The following is a 22,032-nucleotide window of genomic DNA, read 5'->3' as shown; positions in this document are numbered from 1 at the left end:
TCTGTTTTATGTTTTAAATGTTGGAAATAGTTTCTGATTTGCAAGCAGCAGTGTAACACGATAGGATACTATGAAAGTCTAGTTTATGAGATCAGAGCCAATTGTCAATATGCTTGCCCTCAAGCGTATTTTAAAATTAAGTAGAGAGGGAGGGGAAAAAAGATACGAAAGCTGCTAAATTTCCAAAGTCCTATTGCTAGAAGCGCAAAAGGTTGTGGTTTTTTTTTTACTTTTTGGTTTGGTTGTTTTTAAAAAAGAACTAGTTAAAAATCTGTAAATCCTAGGTATTTCTATCCCTGTTGTCATCTCTAATGGTGCCTTGTGTTTTGCCTTAAACGCACGCCTCTTTATTTTGCAGGACTGTACGTGTGGCAATGCAAGTGCCTGTTGTAATGACCTCTCTGGGACAGAAAATCTCAACCGTGGCAGTGCAGTCAGTAAACGCAGGGTCACCGTTAATAACCAACACCAGTCCAACAACAGCCACAACTCCAAAGGTAGTAATCCAGACAATCCCTACTGTGATGCCAACCTCTGCTGAAAACGGAGAGAAAATCACAATGCAGCCTGCCAAAATCATTACAATCCCTGCCACGCAACTTACGCAGTGTCAGTTACAAACAAAAACGGGCCTGTCTGGGTCAGGAAGTATTAACATCGTGGGAACCCCGTTGGCTGTTAGAGCACTAACCCCAGTGTCTATAGCTCATGGGACACCAGTAATGAGACTATCGGTGCCTGCTCAGCAGGCGTCTGGCCAGACTCCTCCCAGGGTGATTAGCGCAGTTATAAAAAGTCCAGAAGTTAAATCAGACACAGCGGCTTTAAAACAGGAATGTGAAGTGAAAACGCTGCAGCTGGTAAAAGAAGAGAAGCCGGCAGATGGAAGCAAGACTGTGACCCACGTAGTAGTAGTTAGCACGCCCTCAGCTATTGCCCTTCCTGTAACAATGAAAACAGAAGGAATCATAACGTGCGAGAAATGAAGAATAGGTTGCTTCCAGCATGGACTTCTAGACTGTTACGGTTTTGAATAAATTGACGTAATTGGGGGAGGGAAGTGGATGTGATCACCAAGTCGAAAAGGAGAGTTTTGAAATGTTAATAAACATGCATATGTTGAAGACATACTGGAAAAAAATTTATTTTCCCGTGTTTCAGTGGGAATCGAACCACATTGATATGCTGACAAAACCCGCCTCTTCCAGTTGGGAAACAGCTGAACCTATGGAGAAGGAAAGATAGAGGGACTGAACAGGGACCAAACAGTTCACTACGTTGCCCGTTACCAAGTTACACTAAGACCTGGAACACTAAAAGAGAGTTGTGTGAGAGGTTTGCCTTGGTTTTTAGTTTTCAGGGGGAGAGGAAAGTCGCACTGTTACAAATGGCAAATTTGATGCATTTTATGTGCATACCAGCAATTACTACTGTGTGCCCACAGTACTCAACTGGTGCTATGTGAAAAACTCTACTACTAGGTGTTGTAGAATGTGAAATAAAGGAGAAGATTAAAGAGCTTCTAAAAGAAGACAGAGACCTAGAGGGATTTTTGTATCATACAGCTTAAGCAGATTCAAAATGAAAGCCTTAGACTGATTTTCAGTTATCTTTCTTGAAATAAGCTAATGGCTTGTTTGTGTAAAGCTTTTTTATTAAAACAAATTTTTTAAAAATCTTGTACCTAGCACAGTATTGTTATAGAATTACATGTAACATATTTTGTATGGTAGTTAAAAGTCTGTCTAAATTTCTTAATTGTGGACAAAATAGCAGCAGGCTTTCCGCCTTCTGCTGTAACATGCCTGTGTCTCTCACTTAGCCTTGACATCCGTGCATACATTTCAGTTTCAGCTCTACTCTGTCACTTGAAAGGTCACGCCCAGCATGAGCTTTTGTCAGGTAGTTCTAAACCTGTAAATTTTTTTTTTTTTTAGTTGAAGTTAAGAGGGAAGTACCAGTGTTCAGAATGAACTATAATAGTTTGTATATTCAACATTTGAAGTATATTCTATTTTGTTGTACTCTTGTTTCAAAGTGTATTCAAGTAGGTTTTAATGAAATATAGAAACGAAATTTAATGGTGTTTGGTCTGCTTTTTATTTTTTATTTTTTCCTTGCAACCTATTAACCTTCTTTTCTGCTTATTTGAAATCTTGCAGGCATTCAGGCTAAGATAGCTGCTATAGTGTGGAAGTCTGGAACTCCTCACTACGCCGGTACTCCGAACGGCTGACCAACTCTCTCACACAGTACACAGAAATATTTTTCATTGACGTATCTGAGAAGCTTGCGGTAGTTGGTGAGGTAACTTCTGACAGGGGTCTAGTTCTCTTATGCTTTTTCAGGGCGATGAGCATACGCCGTGTTCTTCCATTGTGGCGAATCACAAGTGCTTGTGGAATAACTTGTGTAGCTTAAGAAGTTACTGCCCTCCAGCTGACAGGTGATAACTTTGTGTGTGCCCCCAATTGTTTTAATGCAAAGAAGACAGGGTTTGCTTAAATGACTCTGAGAATCAATAACTTCTAGAGCTCTGTGAACTACCCAACTATTCCTCCAGCTACACCTTAATTTCCTAAGACTTCCTAAGATTGCAAAAGAAAGGTAGAAATAAGCAGACCTGGCTATTCCAGAGCACTAATCTCTCTGATCATCTCATAGAGGCAAGCTGAAAGTACCGATAGGTAGAAACTGTGAAAAAAGAGAAATACTAAGTTATACTTTTAGTCCTTTTGATGTTGTTGCCATTGACATTTCCAACTGTTCATATTTTGGCTTCAGCACAAATACATGACTTCAGGTAGATGTTTGTTTTTGTTTTCTGAATGAAGTAAGTATCTGAGTAGATTTTTCCATTTATAATTGCACTGAAGTTCTGAGTATCATACATTACTACAGGATAAAGCTTCGGGTGAGAACACACAGATTACTCCGTACTTGCGGTCCATGTGCAAGAGTTTGCCTTAAAATAGATGCAGGGTGCCTTACCCTGTTTTCATGGGGACCACAACAGTTACTAGAGAAGCAGCACATCAGCTTGTTGGGTACCCAGTGGCACCCGCAGTTCCTAGTGAGATGCCCTGGAAAGCGTTCAGAGCGCGAGCTCAGGTAATACTGAAGTAATTTAAGTCGGAATGAACATCTAAGTACTTCGTGCCTGGAGGTGCAATTTTTAACAGAAATCTGGAGCTGAGGTCTTCACTAATGGCAGAGATCGGAGTCCTAGCAGTAAGCCCCATTCTTCCCTTCGACTGGTAAGAAATGCGGGAATAGCTCCATACAGCCAGGCCAGCGTGTGGGGAGCTTTGAAACTTTTCAGAAAAGGGGATTATTTTTTGATACTCTTAAGTAGGGAAGCGGAGTTTAAGAACAAATGAATGAACAAGCTGAAAAAAGTGTGGTGTAGAAGGCAGCAATCCCTTCCACCAGCTGTTAACCCAAAGAAGCAAAGGTTCTTACAGGTGAGCTGTGTTTCTGGCCTGGGTAGAGGACAAAAACTCCTTCATAGGAGGAAATGTGGGAGAAGGAGGAGGATTACGTTGCCAAGAAAGAGGTAGGACAAAGGGAAGCAGGGGGAAGCTGAGCAATGGGTTGTCTAATTTGGTAGTCTGAGAAGCACTAATGTTGTGGGTAAAGGGGAACGGAGGAGTGTGAAGAGAGGCAGGTACAACACATCAGCGCTAGAAGACAAGAGGAAAGTAATAGCATTTTTAAACCCACATTTGTAAGTCTTTTCTGTAAGAAATCCTTTTCTAAACGGCTGTTATTTGATCGTATAGGAAAGAGAGATGCTATATCTCACAGCATGAAATGTCTATCTCTGGAGTATTAGTAGTTAAGACCTTTCCGACACCTAATTTAGGTACGCTGGAAGTCAAACGGGGACAAACTCTTCCTGGAAATAGATAAAGATTTCCAGCTGATGACCTTCTCTTAAGTTAGAGCCAAGACTTCAACATGTAATGGCAAAAACGAAAGGAATGAAGGCGCACATCTCTGCTGCTGGTGAGATGGGCAGCTCGCAGCCGGGCTCAGAGACACTCCTGTTACTGGCGGTGCTGCGTCTTGCCACAGAACTGGTGATGGTCCTTTGGCTCTCTCCCCTGGCCACCTGGTGAGTGGCACACACGCTACCGGCTGCTAGGGGACATTTAACAGAAGTTCCTTAAGTGCTGCAAGAATCTCTGTATGAGGATGCGCTGTAGCTGAAATGGAAAGGGTACTTAACCTGGCTTCAAACAGTGAAGACCCTTTTTATTAAGCTTTCCGTGTATGCTTTTGTATTCCTCACCTTTTTTTTTAATTTAGCTGCTAGCTAGAAGTACAGACAGGCTTTTTGGCACAGTCAGGTGTGATTGATTTCAGCGTATCCGCTTAAGCGCAGCTCTTCAGCATTGCTTTGTGTGCGCGTGGTTCCTCCGCGTTGTTCTGAGACCCGGTTGTGCTTCAGAGGTGGTATGGAATCTAGGCGACGAGCTCTGCCTCTTACAAGAGGCAGCCTCTCCCTGCAGTTTTCTACAGCTAAGTGTCGGAGAGGTGAGGTTCCCACCTGTAACCGAAAATCTCAGATCATTCTCTAGGTCTATGCAATCTTGCTCTTCAACATGCTGCTTTATGCTGACCTAGTTAATTACTGCGCGGGCGAGAAATGTTTTTACTGGTGGTGTTGGAGGTGTGTGGAGCTTTGGTCAGGTTTGTAACATCTGAAATGGACAAAGGAATGCTAAAACATTGAAGAAGGTAGGATCTAGCTGTACTCCTAGGCTTTTTTTTTTTTTTTTTTTTTCACTGAAAAACATTATTTTGTCCATGCGTGGGAGCGGGACTAGCTCTTACATCTGAAGCTGGTGGCTCATGCAGAAGGGTCCAGGCTTAACTCATCCTTGGCAAGCAGCAACTCTTCCAGATGCGTGAATGGAATGAAACCGTAGAGTGAAGTGAGCACGCTTTATACAGATGGCATCGAGACATAGACAGCCATGGTATTGCTGATAATACAGACATAACCACAAACATTTTTATTTTTCAAATAACCACTATTGTAAGTTACCGGGCAGACAGGATAATGCTGTGTAATCCACAGTGGAAAAAAATCTAACCGTGAGTTGCAATTCAGAATAAAGATCTGAATATCAAAATTTCTGGGTTGTGGCAAGAAAAATTGAAAGGGGAATCCCATCCCAGAGACCACAGGCTTTGCTACTGTTTCTTGGACAAAGTCCGTCCTGCTTAGCAAAGGGTTCTGTGCCTTCACACAACTCATCTGGGTAAAGCGTGCTGCAAGGAAGGCTGAGCTCTTGGCATCCTCTGCTAATTGATTTCACCAACTTTAGGGCTTTGGAGAATTACATCTGAGCTGATCAGGGAGCCAGGGGCAGCCCAGAGTTGATGAGAAAGCGGAGAGGTGCCGGAAGCCTCAGCCCTTACTCACCGTGACATGTGCAGCAGGGATCGCAGCGACGCGTGAAGATTGTCACAGCCGGAACAGGCTAAATTCAATTTCTGCCTCGTAGAGACAGTTCAAATAGCAGGTATTAAGCTTATTAAGTGAAAAAGATCCAAGTGACGCTATCTACTTCTGATCTAATTGTTCTCCAAGAGAGATAGTGTTTTAATAAGCTTGCAACAGCTTCTGCCTTTCAGCAAATTAAATAAGTGGGTCATTTCTTCCTCCAGCTAGCTTGAGGGTGAGGGAAAACTGTCACTGCTAAAGCTAATGCAGCTTTTATTCAAGAGTAGAGCGAGGGGTCTGTTGAGACTTTTTTTAGCCTTGCTGTGCTTATAAGGGAGACAGCCACAAGAAGAGCTTTGAAGACACTTTTACTGTAGGAGTCATACTGCTACGTAGGAAAAAAAAAATAAATTTAAAAACCTTCCTGCTTCTTCCTATGAAAAATATTTAGTGTACTGATATTTATAGCAGGCAAAAGCATTACGGTGCTGCAGGCCTGCCTCTTGCTGAATAAAACAAAGCAAGAGCAATGTTTCGCTTAAGTTTTCCAAAAGACTCTGTCTGCAAAATGTATTTTATAACAAGTACTGGGATAAAAGGGTGAGGCCGACTGGGAAGCTGCCTGTTAATTTCTGCATCTTGTCTACCTTTTGTTAAAGCACAGCAGAAAGGGTTCACTGTTGTGCTATGGCAGGGATGTGTGATTTTCGGAGTGTGATGATATTAAGAATTGCCTTGTGATGGGGAGAGTCCCCAGCCTTTTCCCAGTTATTCCACCCTCCCCTCGCCTTCAAAATTACCCTTTAAGGACATGAAGCAGTGAACATCTACTGTCACGTGTCCAGGGTGAAAGAAGAGGGTGAAATAAGAATCCCAGCCCTTTCCACTTCAGAAAAGCTCTGCAGTGATGGCAGAATCGCGCAAATCATGCTGTTTCTCCACAGTTTGGTTTCTTTTGTAGGAGAATTAGCGTTGAAAGCAAGGATCTGAGTAGAATGGTGTAAGAATCGTCCACATACCAAATATCATTGCTCCGTGACAGCGGTGGTGGGAGTTCTGTAGCTGTGATGGTTTAGCTCCTGCTGGTAAACAAAGCCTGCCATAATCGGTGCTGTGGCTCTGTGCCCTGGCAGGGGTGACACAGCGCCTCACTGATGGACACCCTCGGCTGGCCTTAGGAAAAGGGAGCTGCTTATGCAAAAGTAAAACGGAAGTTAAGGGCTCTTTCTTGTTGTCGGGTGGTTTTTTTGTTCGTTAGGGATGTTTTTTGTTTTAGTTTGTTTAAATACAGATCTAAGTACAGTACTATCCTTGCTCGCAAGTCACGGCTTTCTACCACAAGTGTAATTTCTTCCAGAACCTGCCAAAAGGGCCTGAATAGAAATTCCATCCTCTGGTGTGACTGTTTGTGGTAGGCAAGCAAGGATTTGACTTACTAAAGGTACTATCTTATAGGTCTGCCTTGTGGTGTTCCTTTTAGAAGTGTTTAGCTACAGGTGATTAGATACCTCCATTAATGGGAAATTGTATTATTTTTTTCCTTGCAAAGACCATTTGAGGGAAGATCCTAAGAGAAGAGAACCCTAAAGGAACAGCACTGCAGCTCATCCCCTCAGAGAGCAACTGAGGGCAGCCAGCACCGTGAGCAGGAAGCTGTTTCAGTCTAGCCGGTATGAAAAGCTTACGGCAGGGATGCTCAAAGGTCTGCCTTTCTCCCTGAAAGGAGCCACCCCTTCTGGCTTCCAGCAACAGTTTGTTCTTTCTGAAACTTCAGCTGAAGGAAGCCCTGGCTGGCAGTAATCGATATGTCACATCTGCCTGGTAAGAGCATTCACCAAGGACATCGGGCTCCTTGGTTGTAAAATCCTTTCTGTCTGGGGCATTTCAAATCCACGCTCCCAGAGTCCTGCATCCCAGGCTGGTTAGAGAGGCCCCAGCGCCTCTGCTTGGAAGCAGATCATGGCCCTCATCCTGCAAGGGTCAGGAACATGTACAGAGCGTGACACAGCTGTGCAGCACAGCGCTTCATTCATGTGCCTGAAAGGGAGGGCGTAGGTCTGGGAATTTGGGCCTTCCAGTTGCCAGACTCTGTATTTCACTTACCAGCAACACGAGCGCAGTAATTTATGGTCTGTGTAAAGCACGTACCTGTGGCATTTCTTGCTCTTCAAACGACCTTTTAAAAGAAAGTGACACATACAGCTGCCTGAGGAATACTTGCAGCCTGCTTTGCAGTACTGGCCAGGTTTGTAGCTCTGCACAGCTGTTGGGAAGAGCAATATTTACCGTAATACAGAGTCTAGGCTTCATCTGTAGTTAGGGGAGAGGGCAGCTTAACATAGCTAAAGGTAACTGCCTTCCCTGCAGGCTTGCCGTGGAATTGGGGCATTTCAGGTTTGAGAACGAGCACTTGCCGTGCCAACTCGTAAGATCAGGACTGCGGTGTTGGGGAAGAAAACTCTGGAACAGGGAGCATCACCACTAACTTGAAGCTTGAACAGTCACCGGTTGAGGCACATCACCTACTTATGATAGGGAAATGAAAAAGATGGCAGCAGAGACGTTACCTGGGTTTTCTTCCAAAGGCTTTTATTAATAAACACCTGGAACATTTAAGAGTTACTACAGGCCTTGACATGGAAGTACTGCTTTACTTGCTCTGCCTCATCTTCCCTAGCTATCTAAACGTCAGCCCAACTCCAACTGTTGCTTCTCTTCCCTCCTCTCGCCCTACCTCCTTCTTCTGGCGCAATGCCACGTTTACAATCCATCTGTACGATACCTATGTCATACCCCTGAGCACCACTCCATGCACGAGAGTTACTACACTAACGCAGCTCTCTTGTAGCCTAGGTGCTTAGCCACAGTTCCCCTGGGCCACACAAAGAGGCTCCTGAACACTGTTGATGTATGATTTCAAGTCAGACGTGGGATCACCAACTTCTCTCAATAAATAAATTTTATCTTCTAACAGGTTCCAGTGTAGCTTTAGGTTCTGAAGATAAATAAAAGAAAGTCTTTCAACATGAAGATTGGCCCTTTACTGAAACAGCAAGATTGACAAGACTACAAATTTAAACCATTTAGAAAAGAAATACTCGAAGCAGAGGAGGAAATACTCCCTGGTCGGTGTGTCCTCTGGAGGGAAGCATAGAAGAGACAAAGATAACGGTCGCCGTGTGTACATACCTACAGGCCCTGTGGGTGTAACGGACACATGCACGTTCATCTGGAAAAGTGAGGATATTACTTTATGACGTAGAATAGTTAGCCTCTATTTCCTCACCTCCTCTTCCTGGAGGGGACCTTCCTCACACTGCGCTATTACCCACTCACTTTTAATGAGCTCGTCATCTCAAGTCATGTAAAAAATGTAGCGTGAGCTAAGATTTGTTCCTGTCTAAACCACATTAAACTTCCTTTGTATTGCAACAGAAAAAGATTTAAGAGAATCTCACTGAGTAGTCGAGCCTCATTCCCTTTGGTACTTGCACAAGCTTAACATGAAATAAATAAAATGAGCATGCTTTTAGGGCAAGTTGTTTTACAAACACGCATGTTTTGATTTAACTACTAAGGCCTCCACATTCATTAGAGGATTAAATCCTTAAACACGAGGGTTAGTGAAAGGATAAAGCTCATTTGCCACCCGCTTCTCAAACCCTGACACGGCAAGACCACCACGACGAGAACACCGACTCTTTTCTTCCTCCCTTGGAGGCTCCAGATTAACAAGCGCTGAACGGCAAGTGTAACTCCAAACAAGTGCCCGAAATAATGTTTAGTCAAGGGTATTTCCTCACCCTTCAATAGCTCCCAGCTTCAAAAGTTTTTTTTGAAAATAAAATAGTGGTGAGTTAAGACACTGCAATACCAGGTGGCCTTCCAACCCGTTACAGCAGCCTGTCAGGGTCTTGGTTAAAACTAAAGTCACACACCAGGGACAGGTGGTCAGAAGGGTAATTGAATGAGGGCAGCCTGTTGGGCCCGATTTGCTCTTCAGTCAGCAAGCCCAGGGCTGAGTTCACGTTCAAGGCATGCTGGGAATACCAGATATAATCCAGTGTGTGCCGGCACTCTCCTGAGGGCCGGATCTTCCAGGTGGTGTACGGGGGCTCTGACTGCCCGTCGGGGCTCAGCAGCTTGTACGCACTGTTTAAGTTGAGGCTGGAGTTGGAAAATTCTCTGTAGACCTCCTCGGTTGGCTCCGCGTTGAAGTCTCCGCAGACGATCAGAGGGATCTTCGCACCTTGGGTGATATTCTTCAGGTTCTGGAGAAGATCACAGCCTTGCGCGGACCGAAACCTCTCCCAGCCGGTTCGGGCTTTCAGGTGGGTGACAGCAATGCAGAAGAGTCTTCCAGTTTCATTGCACTTCAGTGTCTGAGCTATGGCCACTTGGTTGGTCTTCAGCTTCATGGCTGTTAGCCGGATGTTGGCGCTGTTGATGAGCTCAAAGCGGTCTTTGAGGAAGAACAAGGCGCAGCCATCCGGCCCGTTGTTCCGCTCCACGTCTAGGCACGGGGACCACGGCTTGGGGAAGAAAGTACACTGGTAGCCCAGTCGGCTGAGGAGCGGCTCGAAGGTGTCAAAGTAGTGGTCGACTTCTTGCAGGCACAAGATGTCAGGCTTGTAGGCAAGGATTTCCTCCAGGATGAGGCACTTCCTCTCTTCCCACTTCAGTGCTTCCATGGGGCACCGAACAAAGTTGTCTTTCCCTTCTCCGAGAGCTGAAATTAGCAGAGGGGGGAGAGAAAAAAAAATGTTACCGATAGCTAAAATGGATGAAAAAGGATGGTCTTCCTCCGGGTTTTGCCGAGGCCAAAGGCTCTGCTCTCGGGAGCCGGCTGCCTGCAGCCCCACACGAGAGCAGGCCGGCGGTCACAGTGCGAGAGGTTGCAAAGGGAAGTGGCGTGAGGCTTTTGCAACACTTTGCTTTCTCTGTAAAGCGGGTGCACGTCAGTTTACGTGCAAGCGATGGGTTTTTCAGGAGGAGCTGCTGACTTTGAGGGTGCCAGGCCTGCCAATGGGTGTGAGAACCCCTTCCCAAAACACTGAAGTCTCTCCAAAAAAATTATGTTCCCTTTACAGATACAAGTTAGATGGAAGTCTTTCCCCTCCCCCCTTACCAAAAGCCACTGCACTGTGGCAAGTGCTTCCACATGTGTCTGCCACAGCTTAAGCACAAGAAAAAGCAGTGGGATAAGCATGATTTGACTGCAGAACCTTAAGGCAGTCCCCAGGTGGGGGATTTCCCACCCCAAAAGATTTTAAGATGCAGCTTGTTGGATAAGTCAACTTACAGCCTTGATTTTAGGGGGCTGAGAAAAAAAAATCCAGTTAAAATTATTTTGAAAAATGAAGAATTCCTGTAACAGATCTGAATTCCCTGAACAGTTCACTGAGAAACTACTGAGAAAACTGTAGAGAAGCTTTACAAAGAATAAAGCTCACGGAAGGATGAGTCTTTTCTACGGGTTTGTCTAAAAGCGATGGGCCACAGCTGTTTGAATATACTGTGTCCAGTTAAGACAGGCATTCAGAGATACCTTGGGCATCACAGTTTCAAGGAGAGATCTTTTTTTTTTTTTTTTCCTTTCCAACAGAACGGACGGCAAGCCACTATTTCAAGGGCTGAAAATTTCCCCCGCCAGCCCACAGTCAGTTGTGCCTCACGTAATCCACCTCTCTCCCTTTGCTCTGCCCATCCCAGCCATGCTTAATTAGGTAGGCATTTAGAGTTTTCATAGCTGCGTTTGATCTCAAGGTCACACCTTGAGCTTAGAGGTGGGTCCTACCTTGGGCGAGGATGTTCCACTGCATGACCCGAATGGGGCGGTGGTTACTGACAGCGTTTTTCTTCAGGTCCACGAAGTCCCTCTGAAACCGGGGTGGCCGTTTCTGCAGAACGATCTGACATTCCTCCAGCAAATCCTTGGGGTCTATAGGATCCAGCCGTGCCGAGTCCGGCTGCTCCAGGCAGTCCTGGTGCTGGGACACGGCGCTGCTGCTCAGCGTCTTGGCGAGGGCGCTGTAGAGCCGGCTGGTGCTGTTGCCCATGGAACACACTACAAAGATAAAAAGAAAAAAAGGTGTTAGATACGTCCACCGTGACTCTTCCCGGCACTGAGGTGCCTTACAGATAGCCTTGTTACAGCGCCAGCGGTTGGCGGCTCGTGCAGGAGCCTGCTCCTGAACCTGGGATAAAATAAGAAGGATGCAGAGATGGGGTTAGTTCTGTCCAGTCTCGTCGTGTTTTGCTTATTATCCGGGGCTGCTGACCTCCGCAGCACGTGAACCCTCTGGTTTAAAGCATCCTGCAGGTGTCTTCTAAGGGAAGGAAGGAGCCTTTCATCTTAGCAGGGCTAAGATTAACTTCTGCACGTCTTGTAGGAAACAGAATAGAGGGTACTTTTTCCCTTCTCACAGAGGAGAGAGCCCAGCAGGTAGGCAAACGCTGCCTGCTCCTTCGTTCATGTGCAGCATTTGTCTCCAACGGAGACGAACGGTAGCTGCGGAGGCGTTTGCACAGAGCTCACCGCAATCCTACCCATCGCGCGTGCCCCAACATCTCTTCCAACCCTTCCTCGGGGGAAGGGTCTTCCCCTGAAGTGCCACCCTCGTCACAGAGGCCACTGTCCCGCGCTCTGCCCGACCACTTGGTTCGCTTTCAGCCGCGGGCAGGAGGGGCAGCGCCGGCACCACGGCCACGTGCGCAAGAGGCAACGCCAACAGAGTCCCCTCGTTGCCTCAGCTTATCGACCCCGAATGCACTCTGCAAAGGGAATCCTGAGCAGAAGAACCTCAGCGTTGCATTGCTGCGGGCCTACAGCAGATTTTAAGTAAGATTATTTGTACCTTTGAGTTACTTAAAAATCAGAAGAGACTTGTCATCTTGCGGCACTACCCACCACACTTGTGTGTTCAGCCTTTGCCAGCCTGAACGACAGCATTATCACTGGTAAGAGCCTGGTGACAGACACACGATGGCGGCTGACCTGGCTAGAGGGGACGGCAGGAAGATGGAAGCCCTAAGAGTTCAATAAGCATACTTGGGAGGAGTAAAAGAGAAAAGAAAGACGCCACAGCAGGAGCCTCATGTCCTTGTTTTTAGGGAAACAGGTACTTCTAAAGGCACTAAAATACTTGCTTTAACATATGTTGTGTGTGTAAGCCAGCGGGATAGCATGTCTGAACAGTTCTAAGAAAGTCATAAATTGAGGATTTAAATTGTATGTAGGGCATCTCTCCCCATCTCCATCTTTTTATTTAAAGTACCAGGAGTTCCTCAAGCTGAGATGCCAGCTGGGGCTCACAAGCACAAATGTCTTTCTAGGGGATCTGTGTGTAAAGCGTTCCAGCTTCTGCAGCCTTGCTTAGTTTACAATTCTTGTCAAGGAGCCAGGTACAGCTGAAGTGGGAGAAATGCCATTTAACGGTGAGGGAAGCGGGCCCAAATGTGAAATCCCTAAGCAGGACCCCGACAGCGCTGCGAGGGGATGGGGAGCAGGAGCAAGAGCCTGCTCTGTAGTGCTTACACAAGTTCCAGCTCACACGCCACCAGAGCTGCCAGGCAGCCATGCAGAAACCCAAAGAAATCAATAGAGCTTTTAATGAAAGCTCCACAGGGAGCTCCTCGCCTATTTTTGGGGTAGGTACAACCCATACTTCAGTGCTGCAACTGGAGAGAAGTACACGGTGCCTTCTGCTACCTCAGGGATGCCGTCGGCAGCTGAGAGCAGCCACAAGCCCTGCATCCCACACAGCTCTGCCCCAAATCCACGTCCCTGCCCTTCCCTCCAGGCACAGCATTAGCCAGGCGGTGGGAAGCTGTGCCTTCTGCACAGCCCCTGCCACGCCGTGGATGAACATGGCTCAGGCAGAGCTCTCCAAAGGAATAGCGGGGAGTTATTCTGCTCCAAGAAGGTGTTAGCAAGAGCCTAGGCTGCTCATTGCTGGACCCAAATCAGATGTTGAAAGGGACATGGGAGCAGCGGGGACAAGCTAGGTGCCATGTATCTGGAGCCAAAAGTCTACCCTAAAGCTGCGAGCAGCTTACGTCGGTTACAGCAGGGTGAAGTTTAAGTTTAGTCGCGCACCTGCCAAGCTGCAAACAAAGTCAGAGCATCATCCAAGTCTCCGCATCCCTGGGGTCACGGGGTATCCGGCTCTTAATGGGGGCTCAGGCACAGCCTAACCCGTACGGGATGTGCTACAGCCCAGCTGCCACAGCTTTTAAAGTCAGGAAGGTTTCAGGAAGGAAAAAGAGCTTCTGTTGTCTTTTGAGAGCCCAGGGAAGGTTGGGTGAAAGAGGGCCTGGGCTGTAAATCAAACGCTTCCAGGCCTGCTGCAGGTGGCTTGGGAGCCCTTGGCTGCAGCGGGACTCTGGCGGGAAGACTCCAGCTTGGGATGACTGATGAACTGCTCGAGTTCTTTCTCCCCAAAGCGCTGAAACTGTCACAGCAGAGACTGAACCATTCTGCAGAACAGGGGCCAGGCCAGCAACCTGACCACTGAAACTGCAAACACCAAACCCATTTGTTACTTTTGCAATGCTTAACGTGCCCCTGGCAACGAGGCAGGTACAAGGTCACCGTTCTGAGATCCTTACAGTCCCAGTTAAATGACCTGTAACTCACTGGGACAATGTCTGCTGCCGGCGCTGTGACACCGCGGTGCTGGCGTACGCAGAGGAACCCGTGGACTCCTGAGCTTGCACTTTAGCGGTGGGTGGTGAACATGGACGCAATTCTCTTGGGGCGATGTTGCAACACGGGACGCCAGCACAGCAATTACTATTCAAGGGTCTTTAAATAATAATAAAAAAGCCTTCCTCTCAGCAAGGGTGGTGCCTCAGCACTGTAAGGGCAGGGCAAGGATTTAAAGTGTTCATTAAGCTTCAGAAGAGGGTGCAAAGTTCAAGGTTTCCTGTGTCATCCAGCCCTAGCACAGAAGAGATGAACTTCTAGGATCTCGGTCAACACGCAGTCATGGACTTTATTTTAAGGACTTTGCTTCAAAGATGAGGGGCACAGCATGCAGGGGGGCTGCAGAGGGGTGCCAGAGCCAGGGCCCTTCCCTTTTAGGCAAGGTGAACAGGAATGAAACCATTTCCCTTCCTTCCCTCTCCTACCTCCTCCCAGCGCTGCTTTTGGCCGGGAGCAGGGATTGTTCACCGCAGGGATTTGGCCCCACCAGACCTGCAGCCTGCTCTGTAGCTGCATCAGCCTCCACAGCCCAGGAGGCCGGCAGCAGCCGGAGATGCCCTCCCTGCAACCCCCGTTCTAGGACACACTTGGCAGATGCCATCCCCATGTGACAAATCCTATGCTACGGGGTATCGTACTACACGTCCCGCCTCGTTTGGGCCAGCTGTGGGATTGCAGCCCTGGGCCATCCGCATTCAAAGCGGTGGTTGCTGCTGCTTGGAGTTAAGAGTCCTGATTTTGTCCAGATTTAAGACCTAGGCCAGTCGGGACCCTGATAATGGGGTTGGGAGAGCTCGTCACAGCAAGGGAGGTGCTGCCTAGTCAACGGGAAACACCAGAAAGAGGAGGGAGCCTGCAATTGTGCCCCGAGTGACACACAGAATCAGCACTTGGCACCAGCTCTGGAAACCCTTTTCCTCATGCGCGCTCTAATCGTGAGCTGGACTCTGCCAGCTCGCAGGCACATATGCTCCTCTTCCCTGTAGCTCCGTGAAGCTTCGATCCTGCTGTTCATCCTGGCCCGGCTTCAACAGGAGAAGTGGAAGCACCCTGCCCCAGCCTGGCTTGCAGACCCTTCCCGTAACAGGGAATAAACACACCTCACCCCCACCCCAGCTGAGAACGGTAGGGAAGGGTGGATCTCCCCCATGCCAGGTGAGAAACACAGACCCAAATATTGCATGGGGGGTGTCAACAGATGACCTCTCCTGCCAGCAGCAGCCTGGAGCAAAGGTGGCGGCGGCCCCAGTTTTCACAGGGAGCCTCTCCGCCAGCGTGCGGTTTTAGCCCCAGTCGGAGGCAAGTCGATAGACAGGGCTTCGGGCCGAATCTGAACCACAGAGGCCGCGTCACCGCTCCGAGCCTCGCCGCAGGGCAGGTGGAGCACGCCAAGGTGCTGTCCTCACAGGGACCCTGGGCAGAGCGTGCATCCAAGGACATGCAGGACCCTGAATGCTTTCCAAGTCTCATTTTGGGAATGAGGACTGGGGTGTAATCGTCGATAGCAAATGGTACAGGCAAGCAGGGACCCGATGCCTCAGCACCACCTGCCTGAGGCCAAGACGGGCTTTCCCCACACACCGGCTGTACTGGAAAAAACCCCACACTGTGAGTCAAATACGTCCCATGCAACACGCAACGCTGGCAGAGAAGGGAACGGTTCCGCTTGCCGACAGCGTGCTTCCAACGGCGGGATAAAGATGCTGACCCACTCCAGCACCGGGAGAGTTTCCCCAGGGAGAATTTGGGTTGATTCCGAGCAGCCAGCCCGCATTCGGGCGCAAGGTGAGCCCTGCCACCCAGCCCCGGCCCAAACCCCTCCGCGGGCGGCCTGGCAGCGCCGGGCACGTTGTCACTGGATGTCACTCGCTCACACTTTTAAGGCTTAAAATTAACGGTTCCGGTCCATTTTCAGGGTACGGAAAGGTGGCACGTGCTGCTAGGGGGTGATGTGGGGCTGAGCCCCCCGATGTTGGGGGGGGGGCGGGGGGGATGGGGCGAGATGACGTGTAACGTCCCTTCCACCCCAAACCGTTCTACGATTGATCCCGCCCCGGTTAACCGGTGCCGGCGCTCCCGGAGCCTCCCGGCTCCAACCCCGCCCGCTGCCCGCAGGATACCTCAGGCATTACCCTCCCCGCACCCCCCTATTCCCGCCGGTACCCACCTGTGCGGGGCGGCGCCCCCGGTGCGGGTGGGCCGCCCGCCGCTGCCCGCGGTGCGGCGGGGCCGAGGAGCGGCGGCGGCAGGGGGAGGCAGTGCCGGTGCGGGCGGGCGGCGGGGGGAGCGCAGCGGAGGGCGGGCAGCGCCGAGCAGAGGCAGCGTGCGGGGCTCTGGTACATGCTCCCGGCGGGGCGGGCGGGCGGAGCGGATCGGTGCGGGACGGGGCGAGCAGCGGCTCCCGCACCCCCCCCCGCGGCGGCGCTTATAGAGGCGGCGGCGCCCGGCGCGGCCAGTACATCCGGCACCTACCACTCGCGTCCGCGGGGGGGGGGATGGGGACACACGCAGACACAGGGACACGGGCACGCCCGCGCCGAGCCCGCCCGCACCGTCTCCCGCCCCCGCTCCGCGACTTACGCTGCCGCGGGCGCGAAGATTGCGCCTGGAGGCGGGGGGGGGGGGAGGGAGGGGGGGGGGGCTGCGCATCCCACCTTCCCCCCCCCTCCGCGGACGTGGAATGGTCTCGCCCGGCGGAGGCTTTCCGTTGGTGACGTCGGGGAGCGGAGCGTTGTGTTCCCACGGACGTCACGGCGCGGGGGGTGGGTGGTCCGTGACCTCAGCACCCGGGGCGGGGGAGGGACGGGACAGGGAGCGAGGGGGGGCCGCCGCCGTGCCGCATCCCGCGGAGCCCCGCGCACCCCTCGAACGCGGGGGGGGGGGGGGAAGGCCGTGCCCACGCGTGGTGTCCCGCGTGAGAGCCTGCGGGGCGCTCGGGGGAGGGGGTGTGATGGGGGGTGACCCCTTCTAACGAGGTCTCGCCCCCGCAGCGCGGGGTTGGGGGTCCCGGCGGCGCCCGTGGCCGGTCAGGACGGGTCAGAACACGCGTTTTCCTTGTGAGAACGGGACTTTTCCTGAAACGTTGCGTATTTCAGAGGGGCATCGCCAAGGGCGTCGCCGGCGGAGAGAAAGGTGTCATCGTCCCACTCTGCTCAGCGCTTCTCAGGCCTCACCTGGAATAACGTGTTCGGTTTGGGCCCCCGCTGTGTAAAAAAGCCGTGGACAGGCTGGAGAGGGTCCAGGGAAGGGCCACCAAGGTGATGTGGGCAGCGCGCCGTAGGAGGAAGGGCTGAGAGAATGGGTTTTTTCATCCTTGATGAAAGAGGGCTCGGGGGAGACCTTGCCGCCACGTTCTAGTATTTAAAGGGTGGCTACGAACAAGATGGAGAGTCCCTTTTTACAAGGAGTCACGAGGGGTGATGGGTACGAGTCACTCCTGGGGAGATTTGGGTCTCAAGAGGAAAATTTTTCACAATGAGAACAATCAGCCACTGGAATAATCTCCCCAGGGAAGTGGTGGATTCCCCGACATCGGACGCTTCCAATTCAGCTGGACGGGGTGCTGGGCCATCTTGTCTAGACCATGCTTTTGCCAAGAAAGGCTGGACCAGATGATCCGTGAGGTCCCTTCCAGCCCGGTGTCCTACGTTTCTATGATTTTATGTGTTTGACAAAATACAGAGGTCACCTTCTGTGAGAGATGCTGGCACAGGAGCTAGGCCAGGCCGGCAGCGCGGTCTTAGACCTGGGTCTCCTTAAAACCTCCTGTGGTTTCCCTCCCCAGGAGGACTGGGAGCGGGGCGCAGCAGCCCCTTCCTGTGTTTTAGTGTTTCAGCACAACCGTTTTTTCCCAGCTCACTGCCCAGTCAGCACGGAGCGGTTCCAGGCAACTTCCGGAGGCGGGAGGTGAGAGAGAGTCACAGAACGGTTTGGGTTGGAAGGGACCTTAAAGATCACCTAGTTCCAACCCCCTGCCCTGGGCAGGGACACCTCCCACTAGACCAGGCTGCTCAAAGTCCCATCCAGCCTGGCCTTGGACACCTCCAGGGCTGGGGTGTCCACAGCTTCTCTGGGCAACATGTTCCAGCGCCTCACCACCCCCAGAGTGAAAAATTTCTTCCTGATATCTAATCTAACTCCAGATGAGATTCCTGAGAGAGGATGAATGACTTGCCTGTACAAGTGATGTGCAACCTCTTTCTAAGCTGCCAGCGGAGGAGATTTCACAACCCCTCCGCTCCCAAAAGCCTGTGGCTGATTTTTTGTTGCAGGCACGTACCCACAGGGAGTTTTCACCTTTCTGGGGACTGAACTGGTCCTCCAGGGCTGGAAGCGAATGCTGGGTGTCATCAGAAAGGTGAGACTCCTCTTTTCCAGTGGGTTGGTGCTCTGATGTGATGAGAGCTCTGACTTTCTAGGACAACGGAGGTGCTTGTCTTTCCTAAGCGGAACAGCCTGCCCTGCTTTCCCCAGCGCAGGGGGACGCTTTATCAGGGAGTGTAATGAAAGGATGAGGGGTAACGGTTTTAAGCTGAAGGAGGGTAGATTTAGATTAGATATCAGGAAGAAATTCTTTCCTGTGAGGGTGGTGAGGCACTGGAACAGGTTGCCCAGAGAAGCTGTGGATGCCCCATCCCTGGAAGTGCCCAAGGCCAGGCTGGATGGGGCTTTGAGCAGCCTGGTCTAGTGGGAGGTGTCCCTGCCCAGGGCAGGGGGTTGGAACTAGGTGATCTTTAAGGTCCCCTCCAGGCTAAACCATTCTGTGATTCTTGCCTGGATTTTGTACTTGCATTTGGATTTTGTACTTGCATTTTGCACTTTGTATTTGGAAGGTACTTGCTAGGGGTTCAGACATGGCTTGGGAGAGTTTCTAGAGTTTTCTTTCTGCCCATCCTCTACTTGCTTTCTTCCCCGTTTCAGAGTTTTCTGTGTCTCCCTCTCATTTCTAGACCTGTTTTTGGTGCCTTGTACCATTTTGATGCTTTGAACCCTCTCGGCTCTGAGTGATCTCAGTTCTGAGCCACCCTGATTTCATCCCTGAAGGCTTGGGCTAATCTGTTGTTCCCGTCTGTAATTTCATCCATCTGTCTTTGTTCCTCATTCCCTTTTTGATCGTTAAAGCATAGATGGTGGTAGTCTCACAAGCCCTCTACTGACAGGTTTTTTTTCCTCTCTACGTTGCTTTTCTATTAAAAAGAGAGTCAGTTGGACCATGCATAGAGCTGCTGCCGTTTCAAAGGTGGGTCCTAGAGTGAGGTCCTTAAGCACTTAAACGTGGCTGTGGGTGGGCTCATCTACCCCTCCCTAAGCAAAATGTTTGATACCTAAATTGTTTTAAGTGAAGATAATGGAAGAGAGAGAAAAATAATTCATCACGGTTTTAAGGTAGGTAATTAGTACCCTGCTAACTTCTTCAGTTTTGTTTTGTTTTCAGTGAAGATGAAGCAGCCGTGCTGCCTGCCCGCGTGTGCCCTGGGAGCGGAGGGGAGAGGCGGCCGGAGAGCCGCGGAGGAAGGGCTGGAGCTCGGCTTTCTCTGCTTTCGGACACACTGACCGTTCCTCGCAGGTCTCCCGGCTCCAAGCCAAGCCAAAACTGCCAGCCCTGGCTCCTCGCTAACCGGGCTGGGCTTGTCTGCCATCAAGTCTGGGCACCCTTATCAGGAGGGCAAACTCGTGACTAAGAGTTTATTTCCACGCCTGCTGTGTGTGATCATCTGTAACCAGCTTCCCCCGCCCCACTACCTTTCTGGAAGATTTCTGGAAGGGAAGCGTGGTTGGTGGTCCAAGCAATCCATGAGCTAGCCCAATGGCCCCCAAATTCTGGTGGGATTTGGCAGAGAAATATATGACAGCGGTGGCCTTAAGGGATAGGGAGCCACTCACCGCCCAGAGCGCTCAGCGGTCGTTAAGTAATTAATGACGGGGAGGTATGATATGTTTATTATACAGTTTATTACTCTGATGACTGGAGTAGCTGGGTTCAGGCCAAACCACCTCCTCGTGATCGGCGGCGAGGAGGAAGGGGAGAAGGTTTCCTGCTCCCCGCTGGACTGAATGTGCTTTTCTTGGCTCTTTTGGGTGTTGGCTTTCTTAAGCCAAGTGTGTGACCAAGCCGGTGTGACAATAACAAAGGTGTTTTTGGAAGAAACAAAAGTTACCGGCCATGCGTGATGCTGTTTTCCTGCACCTACTGCTTTGTTCCCTGAGATCTGGGAAGAATGGTGATTCAGCTCCAAAAACATGAATCACTGCTTGCTTGGCGCCTCTCGGGGTGATTCAGAAGTCCTAATAGCTTGCCATGGAAAATAAAATTCTGCTGAAAATAGACAAAAAGTGCAGTTAATTTGAGGTACGTGTGATTTAGAGAAAAGAGAGAAGTTTCTTTGGAATGCGATCTCGGCTATCCTGTGCCCATCTGGCTGGTGTTCCCTCTGGCCGGGAACAGTGAGCAAGGGGAGAGAAGGGTCCAGGCCAGAGTCTGCACAGACTACGAGAAACACTTTTTTTCTGAACTTTCTGACCCGTTCTTACCCTGGGGGTGCTGGTGCTTCAAACACCCTGGTGAGTGGACAGGGTGTCAACCCTTTTCCAATGCCAGGTAAATCCCAGGCGCAACAGAACTATGGTACTTATTAAAAATATGCGTATGACCAACTTTTTTCCAGCATGTAGTAAAACCAGTGATTTCCACAAAGGTGACTTCCTCGGGATTAATAATGAGGTGAGGATAATGATGGTCAGGCAGCTCCTTCCAACCGGTCATCCCTGCATCAGGAAAAGCGCGTGTGCTGTGTTTGGTACTGCTGCCCGAACGCTGCCGGCGTTTTCAGCTTGAAAAAGCGTGATCTGAAAGGAAACTCTGATCCTGGGGGGGGGGGGGGGGAGATGAACAGTATCCCACTGGATGAACCAGGAAAAAACCCATGGCAGTTTGCCCCTGCGCAACGTGGATGGCTGCGAGCGCGGCGGTTTCTAACTGCAGGGTGCGCACACGTCCCAGCACCTTCTCTATTTCTCCCACGAGCGAAGCCATCGCCTGGGGAGGTGTCTGCTGGTGGCTTTCCCATGGGATGCCTTGGCACCCCCGGGATGCCCCTTGGCCCTGCCACATCCCCAGGAGCCCTTCGCCTCCCCACCATCACCTTGCTGTGGGGCATCGCCCCTCCCCTCCCTGCCTCAAGTCTGTTTTGGGCACCTGGGAAGAAGCTGGGAGCCAGGACTCGGTGGCAGACGTGGGCATCTCGGTGGGTTTGGGGGGGGCTGGCCCAAAACAGGTTCGCCTGAGGTGGCAGCAGGGTGGAGGACGGATGTTTAAAGGAGGCGGTGTTGCCATAGATAGCTGAGAGAGCTTTCCAAAGCACTCGGCTCTGATTCCTCAAGCGTTTCAGTGACTAAAGCGTTTGGGGAAGTGGAGCTTTGCCGCTTGCACCCAGTATCTGTCTCCCTGAGAAATGAGTAGCAGTAAGTCTGGGGCAGCAGATGGGAAAGTCTTCCGCGCAGCTGAGGAGGAGAGAGGGAACGATAGTGACACTTCTGACATCTCGTTAAATAAACACGCGTGCCACTTCATCTCAGATATGAATATACACTGCAGCGCGGATGATTAAATAGAATACTTCGTGTTTAGAAGTAGGCGTCTGTCTAAGAGGTGTCTGCCTGTTGAATCAAAATTTCCAAGACTTCCACAGGCGGCAGCCAGCCTTTGGCTTGACTTGCTCAGTAACTCTCTGAATCTACTCTCTGACACTTAATAATTTTTGGAATAATTACTTATGCTCCGAAGGCCTGATATCTAGCTTCTTGGGCAAAGCCGTTTTAATGTCCTTTTGCAATGCTAGCGACATTGAAGGGAATTGGTGTGAGTAGCTCT

The 22,032-nt window shown here is 50.2% G+C and overlaps 2 protein-coding genes and 2 long non-coding RNA genes across 24 annotated transcripts in view; 3 read left to right on the top strand and 1 right to left on the bottom strand.

The window, feature by feature from the left end:
* Positions 1–8,907, top strand: part of ELF2 (E74 like ETS transcription factor 2) — a 45,334-nt gene extending 36,427 nt beyond the window's left edge. For 4 of the 21 annotated variants that reach the window (XM_054201834.1, XM_054201836.1, XM_054201835.1 and 1 more), the window contains one exon: positions 359–2,081. In XM_054201834.1, coding sequence (XP_054057809.1) covers positions 359–986 — 628 coding nt within the window. In that variant the 3' untranslated portion in view covers positions 987–2,081. Of the gene's footprint in view, positions 1–358; positions 2,082–2,162; positions 4,118–5,336; positions 5,535–6,812; positions 6,897–7,004; positions 7,277–8,429 lie in introns of those variants that run through there. The other 17 variants (XR_008466495.1, XR_008466493.1, XR_008466492.1 and 14 more) reach the window with 17 other exon arrangements.
* Positions 8,024–16,565, bottom strand: NOCT (nocturnin). The gene is made up of 3 exons (XM_054201839.1): positions 16,330–16,565; positions 11,253–11,522; positions 8,024–10,184 (listed from the first exon to the last, which is right to left on the bottom strand). Exons 1-3 carry the CDS (start codon positions 16,502–16,504, stop codon positions 9,349–9,351), a joined length of 1,281 nt encoding a protein of 426 aa, XP_054057814.1. The 5' UTR covers positions 16,505–16,565; the 3' UTR covers positions 8,024–9,348.
* LOC128909750 (uncharacterized) lies at positions 9,718–11,395 on the top strand. Its single transcript, XR_008466503.1, has 3 exons — positions 9,718–9,786; positions 11,061–11,181; positions 11,320–11,395. It is a non-coding gene; the product is annotated as an uncharacterized LOC128909750 (long non-coding RNA).
* A 298-nt stretch (positions 16,566–16,863) lies between the features above and the next one.
* LOC128909749 (uncharacterized) lies at positions 16,864–20,799 on the top strand. Its single transcript, XR_008466502.1, has 4 exons — positions 16,864–16,924; positions 17,258–18,068; positions 19,112–19,401; positions 19,597–20,799. It is a non-coding gene; the product is annotated as an uncharacterized LOC128909749 (long non-coding RNA).
* The last annotated feature ends 1,233 nt before the right edge of the window (positions 20,800–22,032 follow it).

This window comes from Rissa tridactyla, chromosome 5 (assembly GCF_028500815.1).
Source record: "Rissa tridactyla isolate bRisTri1 chromosome 5, bRisTri1.patW.cur.20221130, whole genome shotgun sequence".
NCBI classification, from domain to species: domain Eukaryota; kingdom Metazoa; phylum Chordata; class Aves; order Charadriiformes; family Laridae; genus Rissa; species Rissa tridactyla.
This window is presented reverse-complemented; position numbering and strand designations above follow the sequence as displayed.

What these genes read in the sequence shown, in the direction of transcription:
- NOCT (XM_054201839.1), bottom strand. Translation starts at nt 16,504, where the DNA reads ATGTACCAGAGCCCCGCACGCTGCCTCTGCTCGGCGCTGCCCGCCCTC. An exon ending in GGGGGCGCCGCCCCGCACAG is followed by an intron (nt 11,523 to 16,329) that starts GTGGGTACCGGC and finishes TTATCTTTGTAG; the next exon opens with TGTGTTCCATGGGCAACAGC. An exon ending in GTGGAACATCCTCGCCCAAG is followed by an intron (nt 10,185 to 11,252) that starts GTAGGACCCACC and finishes TGCTAATTTCAG; the next exon opens with CTCTCGGAGAAGGGAAAGAC.